The following is a 26,945-nucleotide window of genomic DNA, read 5'->3' as shown; positions in this document are numbered from 1 at the left end:
AAGAGCAGTTGTAAAATTCTGGCACTTATTACAGTCTGTTTATCCCTTTCCCCAAGCTTGAAGCAGCAATAATGATCGATTCTTTGCTTTTAGCACCTCTCTGGGATTGTTTCTACTATTTGTACCTTTGCCAAAAAGCAGCAGCTGCTGTAGGTACAGCGGGGTTGTGGCTTTCTCTTGGGGAGCCAGTAACTAGGTTTGGGCTCCAATTCATAATGATTGCTGCTATCTTGTGCACTGTGTGCACGCAGTGCTGCAGAAATTTAACCTGTACACTCCCAAAGTCCCTGCAAAGTCAACTATATGCTCTGCCTTCACCAGCCTAAGCAGTGGCATTTTACAGGGGAAATCATCCTATCTTGAAAAGGGCGTCCCACACACATCTCCATCTGATGTGTAAGTTAATGTGATTGCTGTGATTGATAGCAACCACATTGCACACACTCAGTAGTTTTCATTGTCTGTTCTGGGCACCCATAGCTAGTGTTAGTGGACTGATGGGAAAAGAGCTAGTGCTCTCCAGGTGAGATGTGGATAAGGGATGAGGCTATAGGTGCAGCAACAGTCTCTGTGCTAGATTCAACAACTGCAGGATTTGTTCATGCAGCGGCTGCAGGTAACAACTCACCTTTGCTGACCTGCAGTGCCTTGTATGCTGACAGCAATTAAGAAAAATTGTGCAGTTGAATGGTCTTTTACTATGGTATAATCTAAAGAATACCCACTGCAAATGAAGAGGAAAATACCGCACTGGCTCAGAACTGTTTCATTAAATGTCACAGAAACTCAATGACCCGACATTCCTTGCTCAAGTGGGAAGAGCAGAGGATTCAGGTACACAAACAACCTCTTGACCGGATGGTGACATTCACTTCTAAACAAAGTCACGGGGGCTGTAGGGGCAGAAAACAGAATAATAGTGGAAGACTTCAGCTGCTTCTATTAGGGCTGAATAAATTGCATAATGGAGCACAGTGCTAGGACTACATTTTAGATAGCATAGCTGATGGTTCCTTCTAGGAATTTGCCTGCTATTCAATAAAAGAAAAAAAGGCAAATCTTGCTTCAGTGATGAGCATGGGTAGTTCAAGATGTAACTGTCATAAAGATGCTCTGTTATATTGGTTATAACATTTCAAATTCGATATTCTTGTAATAATGGAAGAGCCAAGAGCCTACCACATTTTGTTTCGAAAAGAGGACAGTATTAGAATAGGCCTGCTTTCTATAAAGAAATTAAAGAGAACATCAGGGTAAATACATCAAGGTGTTACGGAGAATGTTTAGAGGCTTAAAATACATATACAACCAAATAAAAAAAAAATAAATAGCTCAGCATGGGTAAGAAACTGAATGAAGAAAGCTGTTTGTTAGAAATGTGCCTTCTGCAAAGGTGTACGCTGTGTCCAAACAAAGAAAACACAGTAGAATTGCTAAAAAGTTACTTGCAATACCATCCTCAGACAGCCAAGTACTTTGAGAGTCTGCTGGCTACAAGGATGAGAGGCCAGGGACGGAGGAGGTGACACTTGCCAGCACTGAAGAAAACATTCTTTGGGAATACAGGACACGGTCATCCTGGTAGAATTCTGTACCAAGCTGCTGGCTGGAAATGGGATAAGGCTAAGTGATCTCAGGTGGAAGAAGGAAAGGAGGGTATGTACAGTGTCTTGAGGAAGAGTTGTCTAGGGTTTATTGCTGGGGAAAGTGGTGTCTCTCTGAAAGAGTTAAGGAACACGGGGATTCAAACGAATGAACCGCTGTGCTTTTCAGTTTCAAAGAGCTTTGGTAAAGCGCCAGGGTTAGAAGAGAAGGTATTCATATTGATCAGTAGCTTTTTATAATAGGAAACAAAGGACAAGGCCAGTCTTCACAGTGGAAGGAGATTACTAGATCTGCTTAGTACATTTCCAGGTCTTTCAAGTAAGGGAGGTGAATGCACATGAAAAAGTACTGATGGTACAAAAATATTCAAGGTAATAAAAACAAAGAAAGATCACAAAAAGTTGTAAAACAGTCTCAAAATATTGAGTACCTTGGAAAAAAAAAAAAAACCAAAAAAACAAAAAACAGAAAAAACCCCAAAAGACCCATAAAATTCATTATCAATACATCTGAAGTAAGGAGAAAACCAGCCAGCAGTACCCACACCACATGCCAGCACTGCTCAGGGCAGAAGTGCTAGAGCCTCCATGGGCAGTCCAGGGACAGCATCAGCTCCTGTGAGACAGAGGTAATGGATGCAGACAGAGGCTTGGCAGTTATTAGGAAGGGAACACTGAATGTGGCACTGAGCACGCTGTGCCTCTGTATTTGTCACATTCATGCAGATTTGGCCAAATCAGATGAGGTAGATGATGTAATGGGCTCTGAAAAGAGCAATTAAGCAGAAAAGTACTCTTCAGCTTAGATAACATACAGCAGAGGGAAGCAGAGTGGAAGTGGAGATGAAGAGAAGAGAAGTTTTTGTAGCATTTTTAAAGACAGAGACAAAGAGAATTCAAGTGAAGTTACCAGGGACAGCAGTTAGGCGAGGCTTTAGGGAGGACATGCTTTTTCAGACAAAGCATATTTCAACTATGGAACTCGCTTTGACAGGATGCTTCATATTGAAAAATATCAGTGGGTTAAAGTGATTAAATGCTGGGTGTTAAAGCATCATTTCTCTGTATGTGTGGAAAAAGATCCATCAGGAATTATTGCTCACAATAGTAAAAATAAATCCCCAACATTTTTCTTGAAGTTCCCTAAGTTACACATAGGCAGAAGGACACGCTGTGCATGCTGCATGAGCCTTTTCTTATGTATTTTCCCCCAGCATCTGCTGCTGGCTATTGTTGGAGGCAGGGTAAGGGATTGATTGACTGTCCCTTTTGTTTGAGCCAACATGGCCAACTTAATGAGCTTTGTATTTGGGCCATAAACAAAGAGATGCCTCAACCCCTCACACGATTTTTTTCTTACGTCCTTGCTTTACAGCTACGCAGTAAATAAAAAATAATTTCAAGAAATTAATTTACTTACATCAGAGAAACAGAAATATCTGATAATATCTGAGCAATACTGTGAGCTTGAGGGTACTGAAGTTTGAGTGAGGTACATGAATGAAGAACGTCCTTGTTTTGACCTTATTCTTGTCAGGAGGCAGAAGCAAATCAGAAGCTGCTCAGCAGCTCTTGTTAATGAAATATTAGATTCCCTTGGTATTTATTTGCTGCTTAGCATTTTTTCCTTTCCTCTACCTGTATTGTGTGATAGCAAGTTCTTTATGGTGAGATTTATAAAATGGCCGTTGCAATACTTGAAAGAATTCAAGTTTCTGAGGTATAAACTCTGGAAAAAGATTAAGTGGACTTATAGCTTAGGAGGAAAGTAGGCAGAAGTATGTAAGACTTTGAAAGGGAGGATTGGGTTGTTAGGAACATGAGGTCCAAGGGAAGATAAGGAAGGGATTATCCCACCAGTAATGCAGGCAGACCTTCTAGGAACATGTAACAAATGATCAGTGTTGGGGAAGGATGCAAGCAAGCCACTGCGAAGCTGCCATGAGAGGGTGGAAGTCAATGGCTAATGACTGCCTTTGCCAAGACCAGGGTTTTTTCCACGCTTATGAAACCCCACAGGTTTTTCATTTGTTTGGTTTTTGCCTCTGCTGGGTATTAACACAAATAGCCATATGGCCAACTACTTCTCACAGCTTCAGCCCTGGTTCTCCTTGACTTCAAAGGGGCATGGCACAAGCCTTCATGATGTGCATGGTGATGAGGTGTGTATCCATGAGGCCATGCAGAACAGGGGCAGAGCTGGGATTTAAGGCAGCGGGTACCTGCTGCTGTAATGCACCAGCACTGTCCCAGCACTTCTCTCAGCATCCACACAAGGCAACCCCTGCAGAGGTTTTTGCAGCAGAGCCGGTGAAGGAAATCTGGGGGGCTGGCAAAAGCAAGGGATGCTTAGACTGGAAAGAAGAGAGGGTGAGAGGGAGTCTGTGCTTTTCCAAAGCAGGTAAAAGAGATATGACACACAGAAAGCGGATTGAAACTCTGTCCTTACTTTTGTGCAAGAGGCCAAAGCAGACAATCGTGACTGGCATTAAAAATCAGTGACTGCTTAATGAGATCCATTTGTCTCTCTGGCTCTGCCCCATAATGTGAGACTAAAGTGGCAAATACGGAGCAAATGAGTGGTTATATTTTTTTGGAATGCGTATAAACTGCCAGCAGAGTGCCAGCCTTCAAAGGGTCAAGACAAACCCTGTGTGTGCACATTTAAAGGAGTGGAATTGCTCTATTGCTGGGAGATAGGGGAGTCAGGAGAAGATTCACCTAATCTCACACCTCTGGCTGCATCCTAATTTCTGTGGGCGAAGGCAATAGGTACCACAATCTATGGCTTCTCAGCTGCAGGCTTCTCTCTGAGCAGCTTTGTGACTACTAGTTCCAAGATACCTGATACCTCTAATGATCCAAAAGGAACTTGTGTGGCAAATCTGACACTATTTTTCTTTTCTTCTGGCACACTACATTTCTGTTTCTAATGGCTAATCTTTTCGGCTGACTCCTTGAAGTAACATACGTTAGGACAAGTGAGATTTAATCCTTGAGTCTCTGAGGCTGTATCAGAGTGCATAAAAATCACCATACAGTGTTTGCACTATTTGCATCACTATCTAATAGACAGGCTGAACCCTCACGTTTGCCTTTTTAAGGAACCTTGAGGTGGATCACGGAAATCACACTTCCTCCAGTTTACATTAGAGCAGCAGGAGAGCTTGGGGGAAAGAGACTGTGAGAACAATGCATCACCTCCTTCCCTTGTTTTCTGGGCCACTTGGCAAGGAGGGCAGTGAGATGTACTTCACATCTGCTTTCCCCAGCCACCCTTCCTCCCATAACCTTTTCACCACTGTGAGCCTGCGTTTTAACATTTTTGGGGTTTTTTTACTATTAGATTTTTCATTTCCATGAAAAAAAAATGCAATGCCTGGTATGGGTTTCCCTGATTCATGCAAGCTATTCAATATATTCTTATCTGTTTTCAGCGATCTTCAGTTACCATCCATTTTCAGCTTGAAAGAATGGTCACAAAGAAGAAGAACTTTCTTAGATACACTGATTCCTATCTAAAGGATTACTGGGCAGAAAGCGACACATGTATAAGGATCTATGAATGGCATAATTGTCTTAGTTAATGTGTTTTGTGGCCTATCTGCCCCAATAACACTACTCAGTAGCAAATATATCAGTAGGATACATTACAGCTTTACTTTAGGAAGGTGTGTAATAGTTTCTTGTCAGGTCCCCTAATAGAAGTTGATTCAAATTGATGTTTGAGATGACAATTCTGTTTCTAACTGAATTTCACAGCCATTCTCTCTCTTTCTTTCATTCTTTGTTACGTAGACACTCAAACTGTCCCATCAGGACAGAACAACTTGCAGGGCAAACAGAAAGGAAAAAAGAGAGAGGGGGAAAAAAAAATTGAAACAAGCTTTCAAGGAAGAATGTGCTTATTATAATAAATCACATACTGCCATAAAAAAAAAAAAGGCATTTTAATTAAAACCTGAAATGTGTTTTCCTGTTTGTAGGTGTTGATTTGTTCAGAATATTGAATCCAGGATAATCCTTTGAGGCATTTGCAGAGGAATGACTGCAGAAGCCAGAGGCTCTGATTCACTGGGAAGTTGTGCCTGAATTCATTCAGAGTATAGCATATTTCATTTATAAAATGTATGGAGAGGAGAAATCACCCAGACAGGTGGGGTAAATGAACCTGTTTTTCCAGTATCCAAGGGCTAATGTTGGTCCATGTAGAGGGACACAACAGAAAAGAGCTGTTGGGACACAGGAATTGGGGCAATTTAAGCCTTTGCTCATGCAAAATAGAGATTTCATAGAATAATAGAACAGTTTGGGTTGGAGTGGACCGTAAGGATCATCTAGTTCCAATCCCTTTCTAGACCAGGTTGCTCAAAGCCCCATCCAGCCTGGCCTTGAGCACCTCCAGGGATGGGGATTTGTGTGTATGCTTTACAAAACTCCAAATGGAAAGGATAAACTATTACAATAGTGATTTATTTAATGAGAGGCCTGCAGTGACCCATTTTTTAAGTCCCTCAGTTGTCATTGCTGGTCCTGGTTTGCTTTGGCTGCTGCTGGAGGAAGGCAGCCAGACGGAAGGTGTGAAGGCTCTGGGTCCGCCCGCCACAAGGTATCTTTTAGTTCTCCTTCTTTCTAAAGAGTTTCTGCACTTAGGGTTGATTTTCAAAGGCAACAGAAGCTGGTTGCCCCCCTGTGTTCCCTTCCCCTTTGAGAAAATCTTTGTGGCTTTCCTCCCAGGGCTCAATGTGACACACAAACTTGGATGCCATGGGGAGAAACCGTCTCCTGACTTCATGCACTGACTTACCATTGGCCCATGCTCTCTGCACTTCGGCTGCCAGTCTACCCCCTCCTCAGCAGTGCCAGTAAGTTACCTGATTGCACATTTTAACCTTTCTGGCATAATTATTTTCTCACCATTTACGATACATGTTACAGTTTGATGACCTTTACGAGTGAAATAATATACTGTCTTTGCATTTGAAGCCCTACGGATAATTCCAGTTTTTGCACAAAGCTCGCCCAAGATCAGCTTGCCTCTGAAAAACTCCCAGCCCTCTCTCCCAAAGGAAACTGTGTTTTATGAAGCTTGACGTATGCCCTACAAACTTTTTGACAGATTTCAGCATCACGATGATCTTCATTCCCAGAACATGGTCAAGGAAACAAAAGTAAAATCTTTCATTGTCTGTGATATGGTTATCAAAGGCCACTATCATTTACTGAATGCTTAAATGCAACACGACCTACAAAGTAAGAAGGGCAAATTTGGCTAATGATAAGCAGCCTTGATTATCATATGAAAGTTAGTACAAGATGGTATGCTAGACTCACTTGACAGTGCACCTCTTTACAAAAGATAATGTCCATGTAGAACAAAACAGGCTTGTCGTTAGGCTCAATTACTAGTTAGAATCACAGCAATATTAATTCTCTAGATTTTTTTATGAAGTGGGTCTGGAGGTAAAATGATTCATTTTGGACAGCAGCTACTAACTAACCCAGGTCAAACTTCAAAACTATGCCTAATTTCAAGTGCAGGAGCCATTGCTCTTAAGCAGTGCCTTTGTGTCAATAAGTTTATCAACATACAATTATTAGTAGAGATATATTTATACAATCCAGAGTGCCAAGATCAGAATATTGACTCAAATCACTTTTTAAATGGAGCATAGTATGCCAAAACACAGGTAGTCCCTCACCTTTTTTGGGTAGTTCTTAGGGGTACAGATTTTGTGCTCAGCAACAGCAAATTGAACCACCATCATTGTGGAGGCACACGAATACTGGCTGGGGCATGCTATTGCACTCCCTCTTTTCACAGTACCAAGGGCTCCACCTTTCAGAAGGCAAAACCCTTGGCCTGATCCACTAAGACTTGCCCTCATTCACATACTGAAAACTAAAGTTATGAACAGGAACACAGATGTCAGTGAAAATGATGTCCCAGATTTCAGGTGTGCACCTCACTATGTAGTTTAAGTAAGTTCAGTCTCAGGGTTGAGCAATGCTATTCTGCTCTTTGCATAATGAAGTCCTAAAACAATTAAGGAGAAGCTCCCACTGACATGGTTATATCTCATTACTGCAAAAGCCTTTTTTTTTCCCTTATTATGACCTTTTTCACACTTAAAGAAGCCTCACAAACTTGTATGTTCTATCAAGATAGATAAGATTAAACTATTTGGTTGGTATTTTAGAGAACATTTTCTACAATTCGAAATCCTGTAGTTCAGCATCCAACTATCCAAAAATATCTTAAATTACTTTGTATTTCACTACTACTAATCAGCCTGTAAAAAGGCAAACCAATTCCTGGGTTAGCTGATGTGTTAACAAGGGGCTTCAGATAAACCTTGTCTGGGGCGAGAAAATAGGGAGCAGTGGGCAATTCAGAGTCCTTGCTTTATTTTTCATTTTGGCATGCCTTGTCTTTCTACTGCAGCTTGGTAGTACAGACACAGAGTGAAATAAAGGCCACACAAGGCACCATTTGAATAGCACAGGAACAATGAACTAGATAAATACTAGGAGTGTCATATTCAAACCACATAGATGCATGCATTAAAAGATGATTCAGTACAAAAGAACAGTGCTAAGGAATCTTGGATTAAAATAAAGAGTCTAAGATAATTCTTTAATTAACTAAAATAGGACTTTGTGTGCTGATCCTTAGCGAAACATGAACATTTCCAAGGTTTATTATTCTGGTTCGGATCCAACAAAGGATTTAAGCACTTGCTTATTTTTGAGCACTTGATTTAATCCCCACTACTATCTCCTTTTCTCAGCGCAAACCACAAAACAACATAAAATTGATGCTGCTCATTTCTGTGAAATTTAAGGCCAGGCTGCAGCTGCTCTACAAAATGTAGAAGCTCAAAAATAAAACATTGCAAACAAGTGTCATGCAAGGCAATATTGAGCATGAATGCCTGTTAACAGCAAATTCATGCACACTATAAATTAATACAATAACCACTTTGTAAAAGCCTACAATGCTGCTCTAATGTCAAAGATACTGATATCAATTCTAGACACCCCTATTTTTCACCTGTGTTTTCCAAGCTAGTGCAAGGTCATAGAGCTTACAATGTTCCAAAACACAGGAACAAACAACTAAATACATGGGGGAGCAGGCAGAATTTCCACAGTGACAGTTTGCTTTCCCACAAGATTTTCCAGTTTCTGGCAGAGCATTTGGTGGCCAAGAGCAAGAGCATTTTGGAGCAGAGAAAAAGCAGTCCTATGCAATATGGATCATAAGGGCGGTAAGAGATATGACCACTGTGATCGAGCCTCTGGGCTGTTCACTATCATGTGTGAAACCAGCTCTTCTGCATTTAGTGACTGAGGTGAAAGAAACATAAAAAGTTCTGCATTTAACTGTGCTAATGACTCATGCTTTAACTCAGGTAGACAGTTAATTGAAGAATCACAGCAGCAAAATCAAGGGAGCTAAATATCTCCAGTGAAATTCTCTGGGCTTTAGGGGAATGTTCCAGCCCTGGGTTTTGGCTTGCTTAACCCAATAAAACACATAAAGAAACATTGCCACAGGCACTATAAAATGTCATAAGGACAGTGATGGATTGAAAGAGGGACTTACTTCCTTCCTCGCCCCCATGGATTTCACTTTTCTTGTGAACCCTTGAGCTTTTTTCCATCTTCCTTGATCCTTCTTTCCTGATCCTTCTTCCATCTTTCCCAATGTCCCCGGCATGGGTTTCAAGCCGCATTTAATGCTTCAACAACTCACAATCAGACGTAAAGAAAACAAGGGCGGGGGGTGAATAGAATAGAATAGAACAGAACAGAGCAGAGCAGGATGGAATGGAGCAGAGCAGAACAGAACAGAGCAGAACAGAGCAGAACAGAACAAAACAGAACAGAGCAGAGCAGAACAGAACAGAACAAGAACAGGAGTAGGAATAGTTAAATTGGAAAGGACATACAATGATCACCTAGTCCAAATGCCTAACTACTTCAGGGCTGATCAAAAGTTAAAGCATGTTATATATGGAATGCTATCACACAGTCTAGTTTAGGTTCCTGGTCACCCTAAACTCCCTCAATAGCAAGTGAGGAAAAGAGGGCTGCGCCAAAGCAGAGGTCAGAGAACAGGGGTCTGAAAACCCTCCCTTAGGTAGGGAGAATATTTTCCTTTGTCAATTATCTGAGGAATCTGGCTCCTACATCAGCTAAATTTCCAAACATGTTGAAACATCTGTTCCATTTTAGGAATAAATTAGCTCAGTTTTAAGCATCCATTCAAGCCAATACACTCAATATGGCAAATCTGCCCAGGTTTAAACTAGAAACGGATGTCTCTTATCCCAAACTAGTCTTTCATCAGTAAAAATATGCTCCTAAGATTTTCCACTAGGGTTAGTGCGTTCACTGGCTTCTGCGCACAGGTTTTGTTCCTCACAGGGCCATTGAGGCCTACAGAGAGTTCCCACAGCAGCAAGATGGTGCATCACAGCAGGGCTTGCTATAGATCATAGTCACTGCCCCTTCTTGGAGCAGCCTAGGCTGGGGGGCATGAAGCCGCAATCCCAGATCCCCCATGTGAGAGGAATTTCATCAGTGTGAAACTAGTAACCCAAGGGCAGCTTGGTGGCCTGTCACCCTTCCCTGCACTAGGATCGTATGGGAGTTCAAACCTGGGACCCAAGTATCTGGGTTAAAGCTGAATGGAAAGCAGAGATAAAAAAGTCTTTAGCAACAGGTAACTTAGAAGCCACTCCCTTCCCACGAAATGCCATGATGTCAGCAGAGCTGATGTAATTTGCACTAGCAGATTATCCCAAAGTTTATTGACCAACTGCCTAACTGCCTTTGCAGTTATACAGAAACGTCTTTAGAGGACTGACAGAGGAGGAAGAGATCTTTTGTGCAAGGTACCAGTGCCATACTTGCAGTCCAAATGCACACATTTGACATCCCCCTCTCAATGTGTTCTCCACTCCACAGCAAAAAAACCCTGTGATGTTCATGGATCCCCTTGAACTGCACTCCTACAATAAGTGTAAAGAGGTATTGCCCAACTCCTATTTTGCTCGCTTGCTTTTTATTTACTAGAACAAATTCAGACTGGGAAAACAGATGCAACAGATGTTCTGTTGTGTCCAGACTGAGTTTTCGTTACTTGCTTCTCAGCCTAGGACTATTGGAGCTCCTCTGATTTTTATTCAATGAAGAGGATTGCCTCCAAACCACACCGTATCCCTTTGCTAACGTGTATGGCTCTACTGTCTCTCTTTTGGCTACTTACTGGTGAGATCACCCAGCGAGACCTCCTTACTCAGGGGATATATAGGAACACATGGAGGGAAGTTGTCCCTATTTAGTGTGTGATCCTAAATGGTGCCAAAGGAGATGATCAGGGCAGAGAAGCAGATCTTTGGTAACAGGTGCCATCTGACACCTGAATATGAATTTTATTTGTCAGGTTTGTGAGGAAAGCAGCAGGGCTCTGGGCTGGACCCACTCAGGTTTCAGAAAGGCTAGAGCTGCCCTACAGGTATTAACCATGAGAACTCTCTCGCACATGCTCTATCCGCCCCCCAAAGTCCCACATTTACAGCCTTATTTTGGAAAATAATCCTGATAAGGAGTTTGTCTTTCCTGGTTCCTGCATCTCAATATGTTGTACCACACAACAGTAATGAGTGAAGGAGGTGAACCCTCTTTATAAGAAAGGACAACTATTTTTTTCCCCTCAAGTGGTTTGCAAAAAGCATCTGGCAAATAAGATGCTCCACAACTATTTCAGTTAACTTTGTGTCATTTAGTAAGTGGTCATGCATGGTTATGGCCCTGACTGGAATTTCTCTGAGTGTTCTTTGTGCTAAATTAATTTCCAGGATCACACTGAACTTTTAGAGCCCCTCTAGCACTCTTCACCCTTCACATGGCAGCCAGAGAGAGGTTTCTCTTTGGCTCTGCAGGCATCTTTCTCTGGTGAGAACGGTTGATCCTCATATGGATATACAAACAAAAGTAACTCAAGGCAAAGATGGGTGTCAAATAAGTCTCCTTCGCTAATAACTGCCTTGAAATGCCTCTACAAACACCCCTGGAGAGACAGCATGTGCTGTTCTGCGACGTGATGCAACACTGATCTGTTGCACCTACAAAACGTCCTCATAATTGTGTGAAATTGAGTGTGAACAAACAGTTGAATCTCAGTTTACCAAACATAATTAATCTGGAACAGAGCAGCAGAAATACTCGTTCTATCTTGCCTAAGGGCTGATGATATAAATGCAGAGCACCCCAGAATCAAAAAAGTGACTAAGCAGATGCTTGCTAGTCTGTGAATTCTTTTATGATGCAAAAATGGCTTTCATCTCTTACTGTCTATTTTTGAGTGCTCATCACTCAAAATGAAGAGTGATGAGCACTCAATTGAGTGCTGCCTGGATGCTATGATAAATAGCAATAAATATAGTTAGCATATGTTTAGTTCATTAAAAAAATCCATCTACATTACTTAATTTGGAGACAAAAGAGAAGTAATGGAAAAATGCAACATTCATAAATGTCTGCTATGCAGGTCTGGACTGTAACCAGCTCTTTCACCAGAATCCCCAAAAACGAAGGGTGGTGGGGGAAGGATCATCATTAAATAAAAGATGATAGAACTCAGGTTGCATGATCTGAAGTTGCATGGAGAGTGTACCATTTGTACCAAGAGCGCACCATTTTCCTAGCAGCAATACATAAGCTTTCATTATCCCCACAGAATAAGATTTAGCACGGGCTCAAAATAAAGTGGGTGATTTTTTTCCAGAAGTAGCCCTATGGAGTGGAGGGAAGAGATCAAGATTGTCTTTGCTCTTTGTCCAAAAGAGGCTGATTTAATCTGTGAGTTACAAGCAGACACATCCCCAGCAGTGCCTTGTCTCAGCCAGCAGGATGGGCAGACATCACACGGAGTGTGAGATTTTCCTGTTGAAAATACAGTTGTGAGGGGGTTACAGTGCTTCTGTCCCCTGGTGTCCAGGCATTGCCTGGCAACAGCAGCCAGCGAGTGCAGCCTCGATGCCTCCCTCCCTCTGCAGAGTAGACAATGTCTAACGGTTTGGTCCAGACCACAGACCAGATTTAGAGATTAAGAGCATAAACATGTTAAAACTGTTTATATAAGCAGAGGTGCTCAGGCTTTTTTTCTTGACACTAAGAAAGGCACACTGAGCTAGGTTTTTAACATACATTCAAGGATTTCAGCTCCAAGAAGCGGATGTTGAAGGCTGCGTATGAGACACGAATCATAACCTTGCATCCCAACCCAGCTTATTTCACCACAATAGATCCTCTGCAGATTCAAATAATCTCTTGATTCTCTGACTCCTGCGTTTTCTAAACATTGTCAATATTTATTAACTTTTAAAGGCATGGAAATGTCTTGAAAATACCTTTCTTGAAATACCTGTATCTCTCCTGCACCAGGCCTTCCTTTCTATGCAAATGCATTTGTCTGCTTAAATTGCCTCACTGTGGCTTTATCATACATGATTTCAACCTGGCGGAGCTGAGCCTGTGCCTGTTCTTTCATATTTGCTGTTTGAGAGCATTCGTGCTCATGGTTAGAAAAGAGATCAGAAAAAAAGCACTGTCCTCAAAGACTTCTCGGATTATCCTGGCAAACATACGTCAGTCTCTGTACCCCTCAAGGAAGTAGTCGTTATCCTTAACTTCACATTAGGCCAACTCAAATGACTGGGAACCCATTCACAGCCAGGTCAACAGGAAAGCAGCTTTCAACAGGAGACCAAGCCTAAATGTGTGCCCCTGCCTTGAGGGTCATTAAATCTGTGTTTGAAATACACAAGTAAAAGCTCAAGTAACATTTTCTTTTCAGGGCTGCACCCCTGGTTTTGAACCTATGTCATTGAAAGTAGAATCCACCCCCAGGATGATCTGCAAGGGAGGGAATAATTCTTCAATAACACAGTCAAGCTCGCTGCCCTGGCAATGAATGCTTATCTCAAGCTGCTCACTCAGTGAGTAATGTTTAAAATAAATAAATACTGCAGGGGAGTTGCTGTTAGTGCAATTGTTAGGTTGTATTCTTGTGTCAAGCTTTTTATCATAATAGTACAGCAGGAGTACACTGTGTTTGCAAGGCAAGTTTGAGCCAGGGCACAAAAGTACAAAGGCTGTTAATGAATAATGAACTCCAAGCATGGGGGTTTTGCAGCGTGGCTTAAAAAATCAACCCCTTCAAAGATCAATAATATGCTAGTGCTATTGGAACAAAACAGAACAAAACAAAATGGAGAGATTTAATTGCTAGTCTTTGGGAATGGCAGTCATGTTGTCTGGAGAGAGTGGGAACTGTGCAAATGTGGTGGCAGCCACAGCAGTACCTCGGTTATACAGTGATGTGCCTTTGTGTTCTTCCACTTGTGCTGTTCAGCACCAGTAGTGGCGATAATACTACAATTTGCTCATGAACCATGATACCTCGAATGTCTTTTCTATATTTGGAGACTATTATATAGTCAAGGGGCCAGATCCTCAGCAGGACTCAGGCGTGCTGTCATTTCATGGATATGATGGTGTCATACCATATATATGTTGGTGTCATACCATATATATGTTGGGTTTATGAGTTAGCCGCAGCAAATGCCTGCATCTTAACCTTCCTAATGTAAGGACACAATAGACTAGGAAAAGGAAAGATATCCAGGGGCCCCATAATTGTGCTATACAAAGCTCAGAGCAGTTTTTGAGTTGAATTACTTCATTGAATTGAATAACTTCATTGAATTGAAGGGAGATTAGGCCATTGGCCTTACTGGGCAGGATGTCTTCCTGAAAAGTACACCCCAGGCCCGCCAGGACCATCTCTGACAAAACCAGTGCATATTAGCAGGAAACGTTGCTTTACTTAACTTGGGAATTGCCTGATGCCAAGGCAAGCATGTAATCCCAGCACTTAACCCACCTGTAAGTAAATCATTACAAAGAGTTAGAAAAATGAAACACTTACTTGGTCCAAGACCTATGGAAAATGCAGCAACATAAACAAGGAGGCTGACCAGCGAGAGCCATTTCAGGACAATGGGAACTTCCCCACTTTCCATGTGAGACCCTGTTGTGCTTTTGCCTCCTGCAAGGGTAGTCCTGTTCAGTTCTTCTGCCTTGGCAACATCTGGGCTTCTCTGCGCATCAAATAGCAGTCTTTCCGGCAAACCCACACTGGAAAAGAGGTCCTTGAGACTCCCATTGGTGACACCAGTGGGGTTTCCTGGTCTCTGGCGAAATAAATCCTCTGGAGACTGGCTTCTGCAAATGCTGGTGAAATTCACATGTATGTTACGGTTCACTAAGCCCATTGTGACCAAAGATACAGCCATAACAGAAGAGCCAATACACAGAAAAGTTTTACTTCCAACTTGATCCACAAAAACTATGGCTGGGACTGTGCTGACCACTTTAACTACTCCAACTCCAGTAGAAGCCAAGCTGGCAGCTTCATTGCTCTGGAATCCAACTGACTTCAAAACAGTTGATGCATAAAATAAAATGTTGGGCTGCCCAGTTGTTTGCACAAAAAAGACTAGGGTGAGTCCTACCAACATTCGAGCCCTCATGTTGTTTTTCGAACGAAACAGGTCCAAGAAACTATACTGATCTTCATCTTTCAGGGAAGACTTGATCACAGTAAGTTCTTTAGTAGCATCCGATGTTTCCCGTAGCCTCTCCAGTACTTTTCTCGCAGCTTCTTCATTGTTTTTCATTACAAGAAACCGAGGACTTGGAGGAAGGAAATACATGGCAATAGCCTGCAAAGCACCTAATGGAATCACAAGGCCAAACATATACTTCCAGCCGTGAGATACACTGGCAAATGCATAATTTGAAATATAGGCAAAGAGAATGCCCATCACAATCATGAGTTCATTTAATGATACGAGGAGGCCTCTTCTATGCTTTGGGGCGATCTCAGCAATATACACACACGTTGCAATTGATGATAATGATATGGAAACACCTATGGCAATCCGTCCCACAATAAGTAGCCCATATGATTCATAGGGCAGTATAATCAGGCTCCCCAACACAAGTAAAGAAGATGCAATAATAATAGCAAGTCTCCTTCCAAATCGGTCTATCAGGAATCCACCAGTAAGGGATGCAAACAAGGCCCCAAAAAGCAGGGAACTCACAATGATTTCCTGTTCTTTGCAAGAGAGTGCTAATATGCTGCTCATTTGAAGAAGAGCTCCAGAGATAACGCCCATCTCATAACCCATCAGAAGTCCACTCACAGCAGCAACGGCAGAAGATAGAAAAGTAAATGTTCCACAGCCTGAAATTGGAGAAAAAACCATGACAAATCGAAAGCGTGACTTCTGCAACGTTCTGACAACTAGTAATATTTATATCTGGACTGCTATACCAGTCCAAAAAATCTTTTAATAACTTTAGGTGAAGCAGTTAGGTGCATATAAATCCAGCAGCAGTGGTGACATAAAACAATATTTTGGAAAAAAAAATTAAAAAATTTAATTCATATAAAACCCTCTTTAATTTTAATGGTTTTGGGTTTCTTGTCTTCCTGATCAGAAGTTAATAAGATTTTGACCTGGCCCTAAATAATTAAAACTTCTGTCTCAGAATAATATTGCAAAAAGCAACACTGACAGTACAACTTTTTCTTAAGAAAACAGTTTTTGCCTTGAGAAGTTCTCAGTGTTTTTCCTGTACTGAATTGAGAAAGTCTTGTCCACCTAACTAGTGTACCATGGGTAAGGAAAACAATCATTTCCAAGTCAAATTGCTTCAACCTTCACTTGAATAACTAACAAGTTATGCTTTTCCTACCACTTACCAATTCTTTTGATTCACCTGAGGATGCCATGAAGGCTGCTGATACCAGTGTTTTTACTTTGCCAAGTGGAAAATTATCCATTGAGCACCAGGCTGATTCAGATATCTGGGATATTCTAGGGAAACCAATCTTTGAGGTACAAATTCAGGAACTTTCTGGGCGTTGTTCAACACTAGTCTCAGATTCTTCAGAATATCAGGATCAAACATTTTGCATAGTTTATGATGGCCACAATATCAGGAATAAAAAACAGATGGTGAAAACATAAACCAAATTGAGATTATATGCCTTTGAATGTCCACTTTAAAACAAACTAATTTTATACAACTATGATTCATTGTTTATTGTTACAAGATAGATTTGACTGATCGTGTTCTAGTAAGTGTGAGGCCTTTTACACCCTAAACCTTGAGGAATACATCGTTTTTTTATTGTGGGTCTTATTCTTTCTCTCAGCATGACTTTCCTCTCATCATGATGTTGGCTGCCACACAAGTAGGAAAAGAGTAAATTGACTTCTGATTTTCTGGTTAGTTGAGCAGATAGGACGTGTCTGAGGAGAGGTAGCTTTTGCAGCATAACTGAGTCAGTATTTCAGTTAATTCTCCTGCAACAAGCTGGAAAGTCGTGTATGGTCTAATTGAAAATGATACATATACTTTGTTTATTTTTAGCTTATTTTTCTAAGACATTAAGGCTCTTTGATCGCACTGACTGCCTGGAGTTCCTTGCCAATAACTTTTGAGCACATTGGCAAGGATTAGTCCCATTTGACAGAGGGTATTACATTTCTAAAGCAAATCATGAAAAGAGAGGAGAAAGGCAGCCCTAGCAGTACGCGTGCACTACCAAAATAAACAGTGCCAAAGCCCAGGCCCAGACCCTGGCATGTGGCCACATATCTTACTAAATTGCTGTCATGGTCCCTGGCATGTTTGTGCCCCAAGCCAACTCTCACTCTTCTAACAATTCCAGGAGGCAGTTTGGCTCAAAGTGTGAGCCCACCATCACACCCTACAGCCACTCCACTGGAGGCTGAGTCATTTTGGAGGGTATCAGAGCATAACTGTGTGAATATAAGCCGTGCCTCCAGGGTCAGGGCATACTAGTAAGGCCATTAAGTCCATTAAGAGAAGTATCACCTATTAGCTCTCTACCTGGCTCTCCCTTCCTGCCCTTTGAGGCAGGCAGAAGCCAAGTGGCAACTGCAGGGAGCTATGGAGTGCAGTAAGCTCCACTCAGCCCACTCTGCCTCTGAGCTTGGGTGGGTGACAAACCAGAGATAGACAGGACACAGTAAAAACCCACATGGTTTTGTTAAGATGGGTCGTTGTAAGAGCATGGGGAAAATGGAAGTATTTTGAGAAGTCTTTCATAAGGTGGGAGTGGATGGTAGATTTATTGCAATGGAGGTAGGACAGCTTGAAGAAAATTTCAGGAACAAACTTGCAAAACACTCCAGTGGTGGAACAATCTTTTTTTATATATATTGTTGTTGTCCATGTCTGTATTATGTCTACAGCTTTTTCTTCCTTCATATCTGCAGTATCCAAGGTCATTGCACTTACTTTCAGCAGAGATTAGTAAATGGGTTAGGTTAGGGGAAGATCCTGCTGTACTTGCTGTACTTCCTTCATACACTGAACAGCACTTCAGTGGAAGTACTACTGACTCCAGTTAAGCTGTTTTGTGCTTCATGTGCTTCATCTTCCATTGCATGCATGCAATATATGTTTTATCATCGCAAAATCTAATTTCTCCCTCCCCTTTATACTTTTGACTTGCCTGCTTGCTATATGTTAGCAGATCTGGAAAATATAGCCTTCAATGAATCCTGGCTAGAAATCAGGGCTGGTAATGACAGAGTTGTGCTGAATTAATGAGCTTGGGTACCAGAAGCTACTCTGTTAATTCGATCACACTGCTCTGCTCAAACTACTGCTCAGTGCTGACATTTGTGTTTTCTTGGATATCTCTGTATTTTACATCATTGAGCCATGTAGATTTAACCTCAGATTTTGCCTTGATTTATATATTAAAAGCCAAAAAAGACCATTGTATTCATCCAGTCTGACACTCATGAACAGCACAACATAACCCTTCAGACTCATTTAAATGACATTTTATTTGAACTGGGCCATTTAAGATATTCAACTTCGATTTAAAAATTGCTAGTGGTTGAAAGAAAATTATTTTAAGTCAGTATTTGTCCCAATGGTTAATTTCTTTCACTGTAAATTATCTGTAAATTATTTCTGGACTTAATTTCTGCAACTTGATCTTCCAGCCATCATATAACATTCTCCGTTTGCCTATGCTTAGATGTGTTCACCAAGCACAAAATTATAGCCTGTCGTCTAGTCATCCCAGAGACCTCTCATTGATAAGCTACTTAGCCTGTGAGGCTTTACAAGTTTACCAGTCCTGTAAGTATTCAAAGCCTTGTTCTCTGAATTCTATCCAGATTATCAATTTCTTCAATAAATTGTGAGCTGAACCAAGTGCTCCTGCAGTGGTTGCACAGTGCCAGATAGGAATTTGACATAATTTTCCTGCCTTTGGTGGGCATTTCCCCCTCTACTCATCCAAGGACTGTCACAGCCACGTACAGGAGCTCATATTCTGCTGGTTATCCTACAGGACACCATATTCTTTTCTGACAGGTTCTTCCCAAGGCACTGCCTTTCCTTTAAACATGACCTGCCTTCTTGCATCCTAGGAATGCAAATCATTTTACATTTATCTGTATTAAAACACCTAGTATGGTTTCAATTTACCTAACTGTGAGAGATCTACAGCATCTCTACATTTCTTCTGTAACCACTCATGAAAAATAGGCATGTCTAGATATCTGAAGTAGGTCAGATGCCTATTTCTCTCCATTGCCTATAAAAGGAATCTGTGTGCCTTGCTCAAATGCAGAAGCCTAAAGTTAGCAGAGAGGAACCCCAGACAGTACATTCACTTGCAGTCAGCAGGCCAAACCATCCGAATTGCATGTAGTCAGTGGCATATCCCATTTATTAATCACCCACAAGTAATATATTACTATTTTCTTCCAAGCAACTGAGAAAAAAAAGTTAGGCAACAGAGGGGCAAAAACTGAGTTTAAGGCTCACCAGCAGAAACATAGCAGCATGGGCAGTGTCTCCTACTGATACTTTGAGGTCTGTGTCCTGCACAGCTTTTAATTCTTCAAATGTGCAACTGCCAGTTTTGTATGTTTCCCGTTTTTGATTCAAAATGAGAGTGCCAAATCAAACACCTTGATGGAGTCCACCACTAGCACTGTTCTTTATAATCTAGACTGTGCTTTCCTCAGCCTGTGGTCCTTAGAGCAACCAAGGTGATTATTTATTTTTAATCCGGGAGGATGTACAAGCTAGGTATGGAGCTTGGACACTTAGGAAGTTGCTAGGGAAGCACTCGAGCCCATATATTTCTTGCTCCTCCAAGTACGACAGCTTGACTAATGTCTTAATGTTTCTTTGGTTTGTTTTTACTGGATCAACTGGCATCCTTGTTCATGTGTTCAGTGGCAGATGCCTACAACTATGTAGAAATAGCAGAGGGCTGTAACTAAAGCAGACCCTTAAATGAAAAGCAGATTCTGATCTGTTGCAAAGGGAGACATGTCTTTCTGCATTAGCAGCAGCAAACTCAGCAGTTAACTCAGCGTCTCCTGTCCCTCACTGGCTCTGTTCTGCTGAGAAACATCCTTATATCACTATGAGGTTTAGTTGTAATTGGTATGCCTAAGACTTGCCTGCTCAGAGCAGTCTGCTGAGTTAAACCCTGAAATCTCTGCTTGGTTTGCCTTCACAGTCTTCCTCTGGACAAAATTCTCTCTGACTTCAGTATATGTTTTGCTTTAACATTTCCAGATAAAGCATGTTGCAGTAGTTGCGCTCACAATCCTTTTAAGTGTCACTTTTAATTATATTGCTGGCAGTTCTTAGGCATTCTTTTTTTTTTCCCTTTTTTTTTTTTTTCAAAAGAAAGTTCTTAAAGTGTATGTTCCTCTTATTTTTATGAGATGCCTGAAAAATACATGGCACTGTGCATCCCAGGGGAATAAAATATTTTAATGATAGCTTCCAGAGAAATTTCTTTCTGCCTGCAAAAAGCACCACAGCTAATGAATGTGTGGGTAGTATGTGACGAGTGATTGGAAAGCCTATTCTTGAATTTCCCCATGTAAACAAAATGGTTTCTCACAACTGTTACTCAGGTCAAAAGCAGCATTACTTGGCAAACAAACTTATCTTTAAGAACATTGCTGGAAGTGTTCATACTTGGTTCCTGAATAGGAGACCAAGCACAGTTGTAGTATAGCACAGTGTACTGCTGATGAGACTGGACAGGGTCAAGTAGTGAGTGTGTGAGTACTTCCCGTACTACTTTTGGGAAGTTAATTTGGAAAAAACAGAGTCTTTCCAAGGGCAAAATATTTGGCCTGTGCCTATATTTTATGGCCATAAATATGTGCCAGGGAAGATCTGCAAGCAGGCTGGGCTGGGAAGCACTGCTCTTCTCCCACTTCATGTGTAGGAGAGCTATGGGAAAAGTGCCTGGGAGCCCTTTGCAGCTCACCTTGACAGTACCACACTCCACATTAAGCCAGACACTGAGATTTCATTTATGTGCTTTTTCTTCCCTTTCTCCCAAGAGAACATGCAGTGTGTGTGCAGAAAACTAGTGGGATGGAGTGGGGTGTTGAGAGGAGAGATTACTTTTCTACGTGACCTGTGCAAATACATCTGTTTTGATAAGAGGGGATTTGACAGTCCCTTCCAACATGGTGGTTTTTTCTGTTGATTTTGATTTAATCTGAGGTGAGAAATGTCTCAATTTGGGAGGGAAGGAATGTATTTTCCTGGAAGGTCAAATATACATTCTTTAAATCCTTGGGGATACTTTGATCTATTTAGGCATTTGGAAGGTGAAATCAAGCTCTGCCAACCCTTGGTTAATAAGCACAGGTTAGAAAGTCACAGCGAGTTGAGTACATTGCATAGATATGAATCCACAGCATGGAATCTCCCTTCTTCAATAGAACAAGGTACCTACTTTTATCCATGATAAATCTTAAAACTGCAGCATCTCTATCTGAAGATTTTAAGCTGTCTTTAACAATATATTTCTTCTCCATGTAAATGCTGTCTGACATACAAAAAGTTTGCCCTTAAAGGGAAATAGTGTTTACAATTCCACAAGTTGTCTTTAGAGGAGCATTTTGCTAAAGTGTATAGCATGTAGATCACATAGCTTTGTAGGATAAATACTTAATGGCATGTGTTGGGAATTGAAGCATGATTGAATTATGGTTTTGCTTCTTGTAAAAGATGATTATCCCATTTACATGCCATCATGATCTTTGCTACACTGTCACTGTAACAGTCACTTTCTCTGCCTCATCTCGTTCCCTGTTGATCTATTCTAATGCCTGAGGTGTCTTTAGATCCAATAGCTACTAAGTAGGTGCATTTCTTCTTTTAGCTGGGATACATCTGATCTAACTGCCCATCTAGAATTCTGGCATAGGATCTGAACCAGTTAGTTACCCAACAAGACCCTACAGGATGAAACAAATGGTAGTTTTGGGACAAAGTTATGTTGCAAGCAGAGCTGGAAAATCTCAGAATATATTAAATTTACCCAAAAATAGAGTTAGGGCCTTGTGGGATCCATGACTATCTGACCAATGTGACTCCTCCCACCCAAGTGCGAAAGGCAAAACCAAAACAAATATTTTGTAAACTCAACTAAAAAAGGAGGCAGAAGGAAGGTAATGTATTGCACATTTTCATACATCTAAATTGCTGTGGTGGTGGGAAGCATTTATACTTTGTACAGCATAAGCCCAATGGAAGTATTGTGTAATATTTGAATTTCATGAAAAAAGATCCCCTGGCACTGATGGAAAGATGGAATGCAGATCCTGAACAGACCCACCCTCGCCATCTCTCCATCTCTCTTTGTACTCTGCCATTTATTTTCATTATGTCAACAGGCAGCCTGGCCCTTCATTACATTGAACGGGATTTGGGTTTTGTTTTGTTATTTTCCAGTAAGAATCAACAAGTTCTTTTAATTCCTAGCTAGGTAATTATAAAATCCTCAGATCCCTGCTTTAATTTCTGAGGGCAAGGCCAAGTGTGTAATTTGCATGTACTCTTCTAGCCACAGCCCTTGTTCTGCAGTAACTTTGCTGTCTATTTATTGCAACGGCTGTGCTTCCCTTTGATAACACTACTCTGTACCCACCTGCTTTGCTCTCCCATACCCTCAGGTAATGTTAAATATGTCTGCACACCGAATGGCCTTCTGTTCTTGATTGACCTCTGCATCCGGGTATCAGCAGATATTGCTGGACTGATCACTATTACACTCCAACAAAGCATTTCTGCCTGTGGTATTCGTGGGTTAGATAGTTCATTCATTTTTAAGTGAACAAAACCTTCTTGGGACATAGTAATTTCTGGCTTACAACTGTACTTTCCTGTTTGGGTACAGCTGTCTTGTGGGTGAGAAATATCATGTCTGTGGGTTTTGCCTTTGATCTTACCATCAGTGGAAGTGACTCCAGGTGCAAAACCATGCTGTAACTTAGACAAACTGGCTGGGCAGGACAGCAAAAGCGAAGAGCTACGAAATTCAGCTTCAGTACTCAAAAGAAGAAGAAATTCTGCTCTTGATTTTTTGGGGTGTGAGCACAGAAACCCAGTTTCTTCCTGAAATGGCGGGGGAGAAAAGATAAGAGGGAGTCCCTGTGCCCCGACCCTGCACTTTCCCCCTGTGTGAGCAGGTGCAGTGCTTGCCTGGCCTCCCTCCGCTTCCATGAAAACGGCTGGATTGCTCCCGAGCATGAAAGGACCAGAGCACCGCTGTTATCTTGGATGCCAGAGGGTTTTCCGATTTTTCAGGTGGCTGATCTATGTAAAGGGAAGGGCTTTACACAACAGACAACACATGCACAGGCAGTAGGATGGAGGCCTTTTGGGAAAAGTATGGCATAAAGCTTCATTCAAATTTCAAGCTGGCATTTCTCTTCCTTACTCGCATTTTCCCCTCTCTCTGTTAGAAATCCAGAGTCCTGTGCCCCGGGATGTCCCTTGGCTTCGTGGTGCTGCTTTCCACAGCCCCAAGCATTAGCTCCGCGGGCACGCTGCTGCTGCTGCTGCCAAACTAAGAGCTGGCGCTCAGCTCCGGCCACTTTACCTGCTGCAGCCGGGAGCTCATGGAGGGGACGGTGGCTGCTGCGGTGGCTGCCCCGGCTGCTCTCCTCATCCTCCACTGCTCTCATCATCTGGCTCTGCTGGCTGAGGTCCTCCGTGCTCTGCCCGGGTACCATTGCCACCCCCTCTGCACCTTGGGGCAGGAGCACTTCACAGGGCAGCGGTCCTTCCCTGGATGGAGGAGAAAGCGCAGGTTGTTTTCCTCATGGCAACAAGTTACTGAAGCTGGCTGAAACCAAACCACAAAGTGGTTTGTGAACAACTTTGTTGCTATTTCAGACGGCTTTGCCCTTTGCAGTGACACAGGCTGTTGCTATTCTTGGGAGCCTATTGCAGGCGAGGGGAGGGCCGTTTGTCGGAAGTATTGCTTTTGCCTTTTAACAAATAGTTGGAGGCATCAGACGTCCACACACAACTCGATGCACATTCCTTAGCCATTAGCTTAAAGGGTCTCTCTCTCTCTCTCTCTTTTCCTCCTCTCTGTGGTTTCATGCACACAGGTTTCTAACAGAGAAGGCACACTAAGGGGAGGTTTTGAAGTTTTTGCTGTGTCAGCTAAAGTTAGGGCACTGAGCAGCAGCATTGCTTAGTTCTTGTAAACTGTGAGCAAGTTGTGGTGAGAAATAGCAGAGAGGGAAGAAAAGCCATGGCAGCCCTCTGCAGTCTGCGACGGCGTTCACAGCATAGGTGCACATGCTATTTTACAAGCAAATGAAAGGAAAGCCACCCTCTCCTCCGCGAAGATTATTTGTGGAATAACTGAGACTGTCTCAGTTATATTGAGTTAAAGGCTTGATTCTGAGAGCTGCTAGGAGCCACTCCACCCCTGCTAGCTTTCGTGGAAGCAGTGGGCAGAGGCTGCACCACAGCAAAATCTATAGTGGGTGCGGGAGAGCTGCCTACAGGGGCTGCCTGCCCCATCCTGGTCCTGGTCCTGGTCCTGGTCCTGGTCCTGGTGTGGGCCCCCCAAGTGCTCTCAGCAGACCCGCTAGCCTCATTGAGGCCAGTTGTCCAACCTATCCCTGGTGGGAATCGCTGTTGTATAATTTGGCAGTGCTGAAGGCTTCTTGTTTGTGCTTTTCTTCTCTTTCACTGCTTGCTGTTTTGTCTTGGTTGTTTTTGTTTCAATACACTAATGCCTGCAGATAGCATGGGAGGGATGGCAGAGATGGTAAGTTGGTAGCTTTTGCAAACTTTCCAGGAAGGACAATTCCTAAACATGTTTTTCTTAAGTAGAATAGGCATGATACACCCTTTTTCAGTGTTTGCTTAACAAGAAGATTTGACAAAGACACTGTATGTGCCCTGTCTGACAGCTGCCTCACTGTCAGCTTCAGAAGCTAGAGCACCAGGGATGCCACGGGGGCACCAGTTACAGCGGGGAGTTTGGTTTTGGCAGTGCCTTCAGTGTGGAGTTAAATGAATCAGCCTAGCTCTGTTCTCGTATTTAACATATTTTCCATGTAAAATGTCCACCTGTCAGGATGCTGTCAGGGCTGTTAACAATTTTTTGTCACATCCTCGTGGGGTATGTGCAAAAAACTATGTAAACTTTTAAAGACATTATTCAGATATTTTGGGGGGGGGGGGGGGGGGGGGAAAAAGAGAGGCTGTTTAGGCTGGGGAAGGAGCTGAAATCTTTCCAAAGATTAAACTCAGCTGTGATAAGATTCCTCTGTTATAATGCGGTGTGTAACTGACCTCCTCTAACAGTGCACACCTCATATAACCCACAGCTCTGCACGAGTTCCTGCTGTCTGAAACTGGGCTAACTCCACAGCTACACCTCACGAATGTCTTTCTATGTAATGCCCCTGGAGAAGCCAGAGAACTGCTGAGATGCCACAGCAGCTTGCTGGGGAGCAAAGCCCGTGTGGCACTGAGGTTCACTCCTCCTGCTTGGGGAGGTCTGACCCAGAGCCAGTGACCCCACTGCCTGCTGAGGAGCCAAAAAGCGCTCAGCTCAGTCTGCAGTTCAGTGGCATGTTCAGCTTCATGGAGAATTCATGAGAGGCTGTCTGGGCTCCTAGCGAGGTCTGGCAGAAAAGGGGAGGATGTTTGTAAGCGGGAATGCCCGGGGGTGGTGAGGCATCCTAAACAGCCTGAACTGATGAGAGAATTCCCCATTCTATGCTCTCTTTGCACCGGGGTTATGCAGATATTCTCAGCTGTTAAGTTTGCACATGTAGACTTATAGAAGGTTCCTCATAGAAAATCTGTCCCATGCGTAGGTAATCAGACATGTAAGAACTGACTACTTAATTTTACCATCAGCTTTTACCATCCCACTGACAGGAGGGTGCTTCGCTGAAATAGGGACTGTTGCGTGAAGTTATCGAGGCAAGCTTGCAGTACAACATTGGTGAGACTGGAAGTATCCATCAGCCCTTCTTGCATTTGTGAGGAACTTCTGCAGCCTTTCTTTGTCCCCTCATTCCCCCAGTTCCACCCAAAAGCAATTCTGAAAATCTCTACAAAGACAGCCTGGGCAGGTGTCTCCAGTCCCATCACACTTGTAGAGCATCCTTCACATGTGAGCTGAATCAGACTCATCAGCTAGAGCATATTAATGATTTTGATGGAAGTAAGAGATGTAATGCAACTGCATCCCTTTCTGTTAAAAAAACCCCTAAACTACATGTAGTCCTCCAGATAAATATACTGATTATGTATAGCTGCTGGCAGCTATGTTCTTTGGGAGGACTTAAAGCTTATTGGGAAATGTATCTTCCTTCAAAAAGAAGCATAGTATCCCCAGGAGTAAGTAATAAAAAGAAAAGGCTGCTTTTCATCAATTTCCCAAATCTTCCGATGAACAGATTTGAAGTAATGAATTCTAAGTTAATACAATGAATTTCATTCTTTTTTAATAGAAATAAAAAGATACTTTAGACAGAGGTATTTCTTTTAACTGTGTTTAAAACTGGAGTTCAGTGCTACCTACATTACCCTCAGAAGCCAGCGCCTAGACCGATTTACCTACTTGTTTACTCAGAAATCCATCAGACTAATCTTCTCCTGAAAATAAAGGCCAAATAACCCATTTTCCCTCCCTAATTCTGCCTTTATTTCATGGTGTCTATGCCAGCAATGTCTTAACTTTGCCCCCTGTGGTAACCTCAGGACATACCTAGCTTTCACGTATGGTAAAGCAGCCAGTACACAGCACAAACCATAATGGCAAGATGAAAAATGAAGGAAGACATTGTTACTCTGCGGACTTGTGTTTGGCCTGCCCAGAGGGCAGTGCACCCT

The 26,945-nt window shown here is 42.3% G+C and overlaps 1 protein-coding gene across 1 annotated transcript in view; it reads right to left on the bottom strand.

Annotated features, from left to right (window-relative positions):
• The window catches only part of SLC2A12 (solute carrier family 2 member 12), a 29,758-nt gene extending 5,795 nt beyond the window's left edge, over positions 1-23,963 (bottom strand). Inside the window, exons 1-2 of the mRNA XM_030490646.1 lie at positions 23,674-23,963; positions 14,608-15,930 (exon numbers count right to left, since the gene is read on the bottom strand). Of these exons, the coding sequence (XP_030346506.1) occupies positions 14,608-15,930; positions 23,674-23,806 (1,456 nt within the window). The 5' untranslated portion in view covers positions 23,807-23,963. The remainder of the gene's footprint in view (positions 1-14,607; positions 15,931-23,673) is intronic.
• Positions 23,964-26,945: the final 2,982 nt, after the last annotated feature.

The sequence above is a fragment of the Strigops habroptila genome, chromosome 6 (genome assembly GCF_004027225.2).
Source record: "Strigops habroptila isolate Jane chromosome 6, bStrHab1.2.pri, whole genome shotgun sequence".
Classification (NCBI taxonomy): domain Eukaryota; kingdom Metazoa; phylum Chordata; class Aves; order Psittaciformes; family Psittacidae; genus Strigops; species Strigops habroptila.
This window is presented reverse-complemented; position numbering and strand designations above follow the sequence as displayed.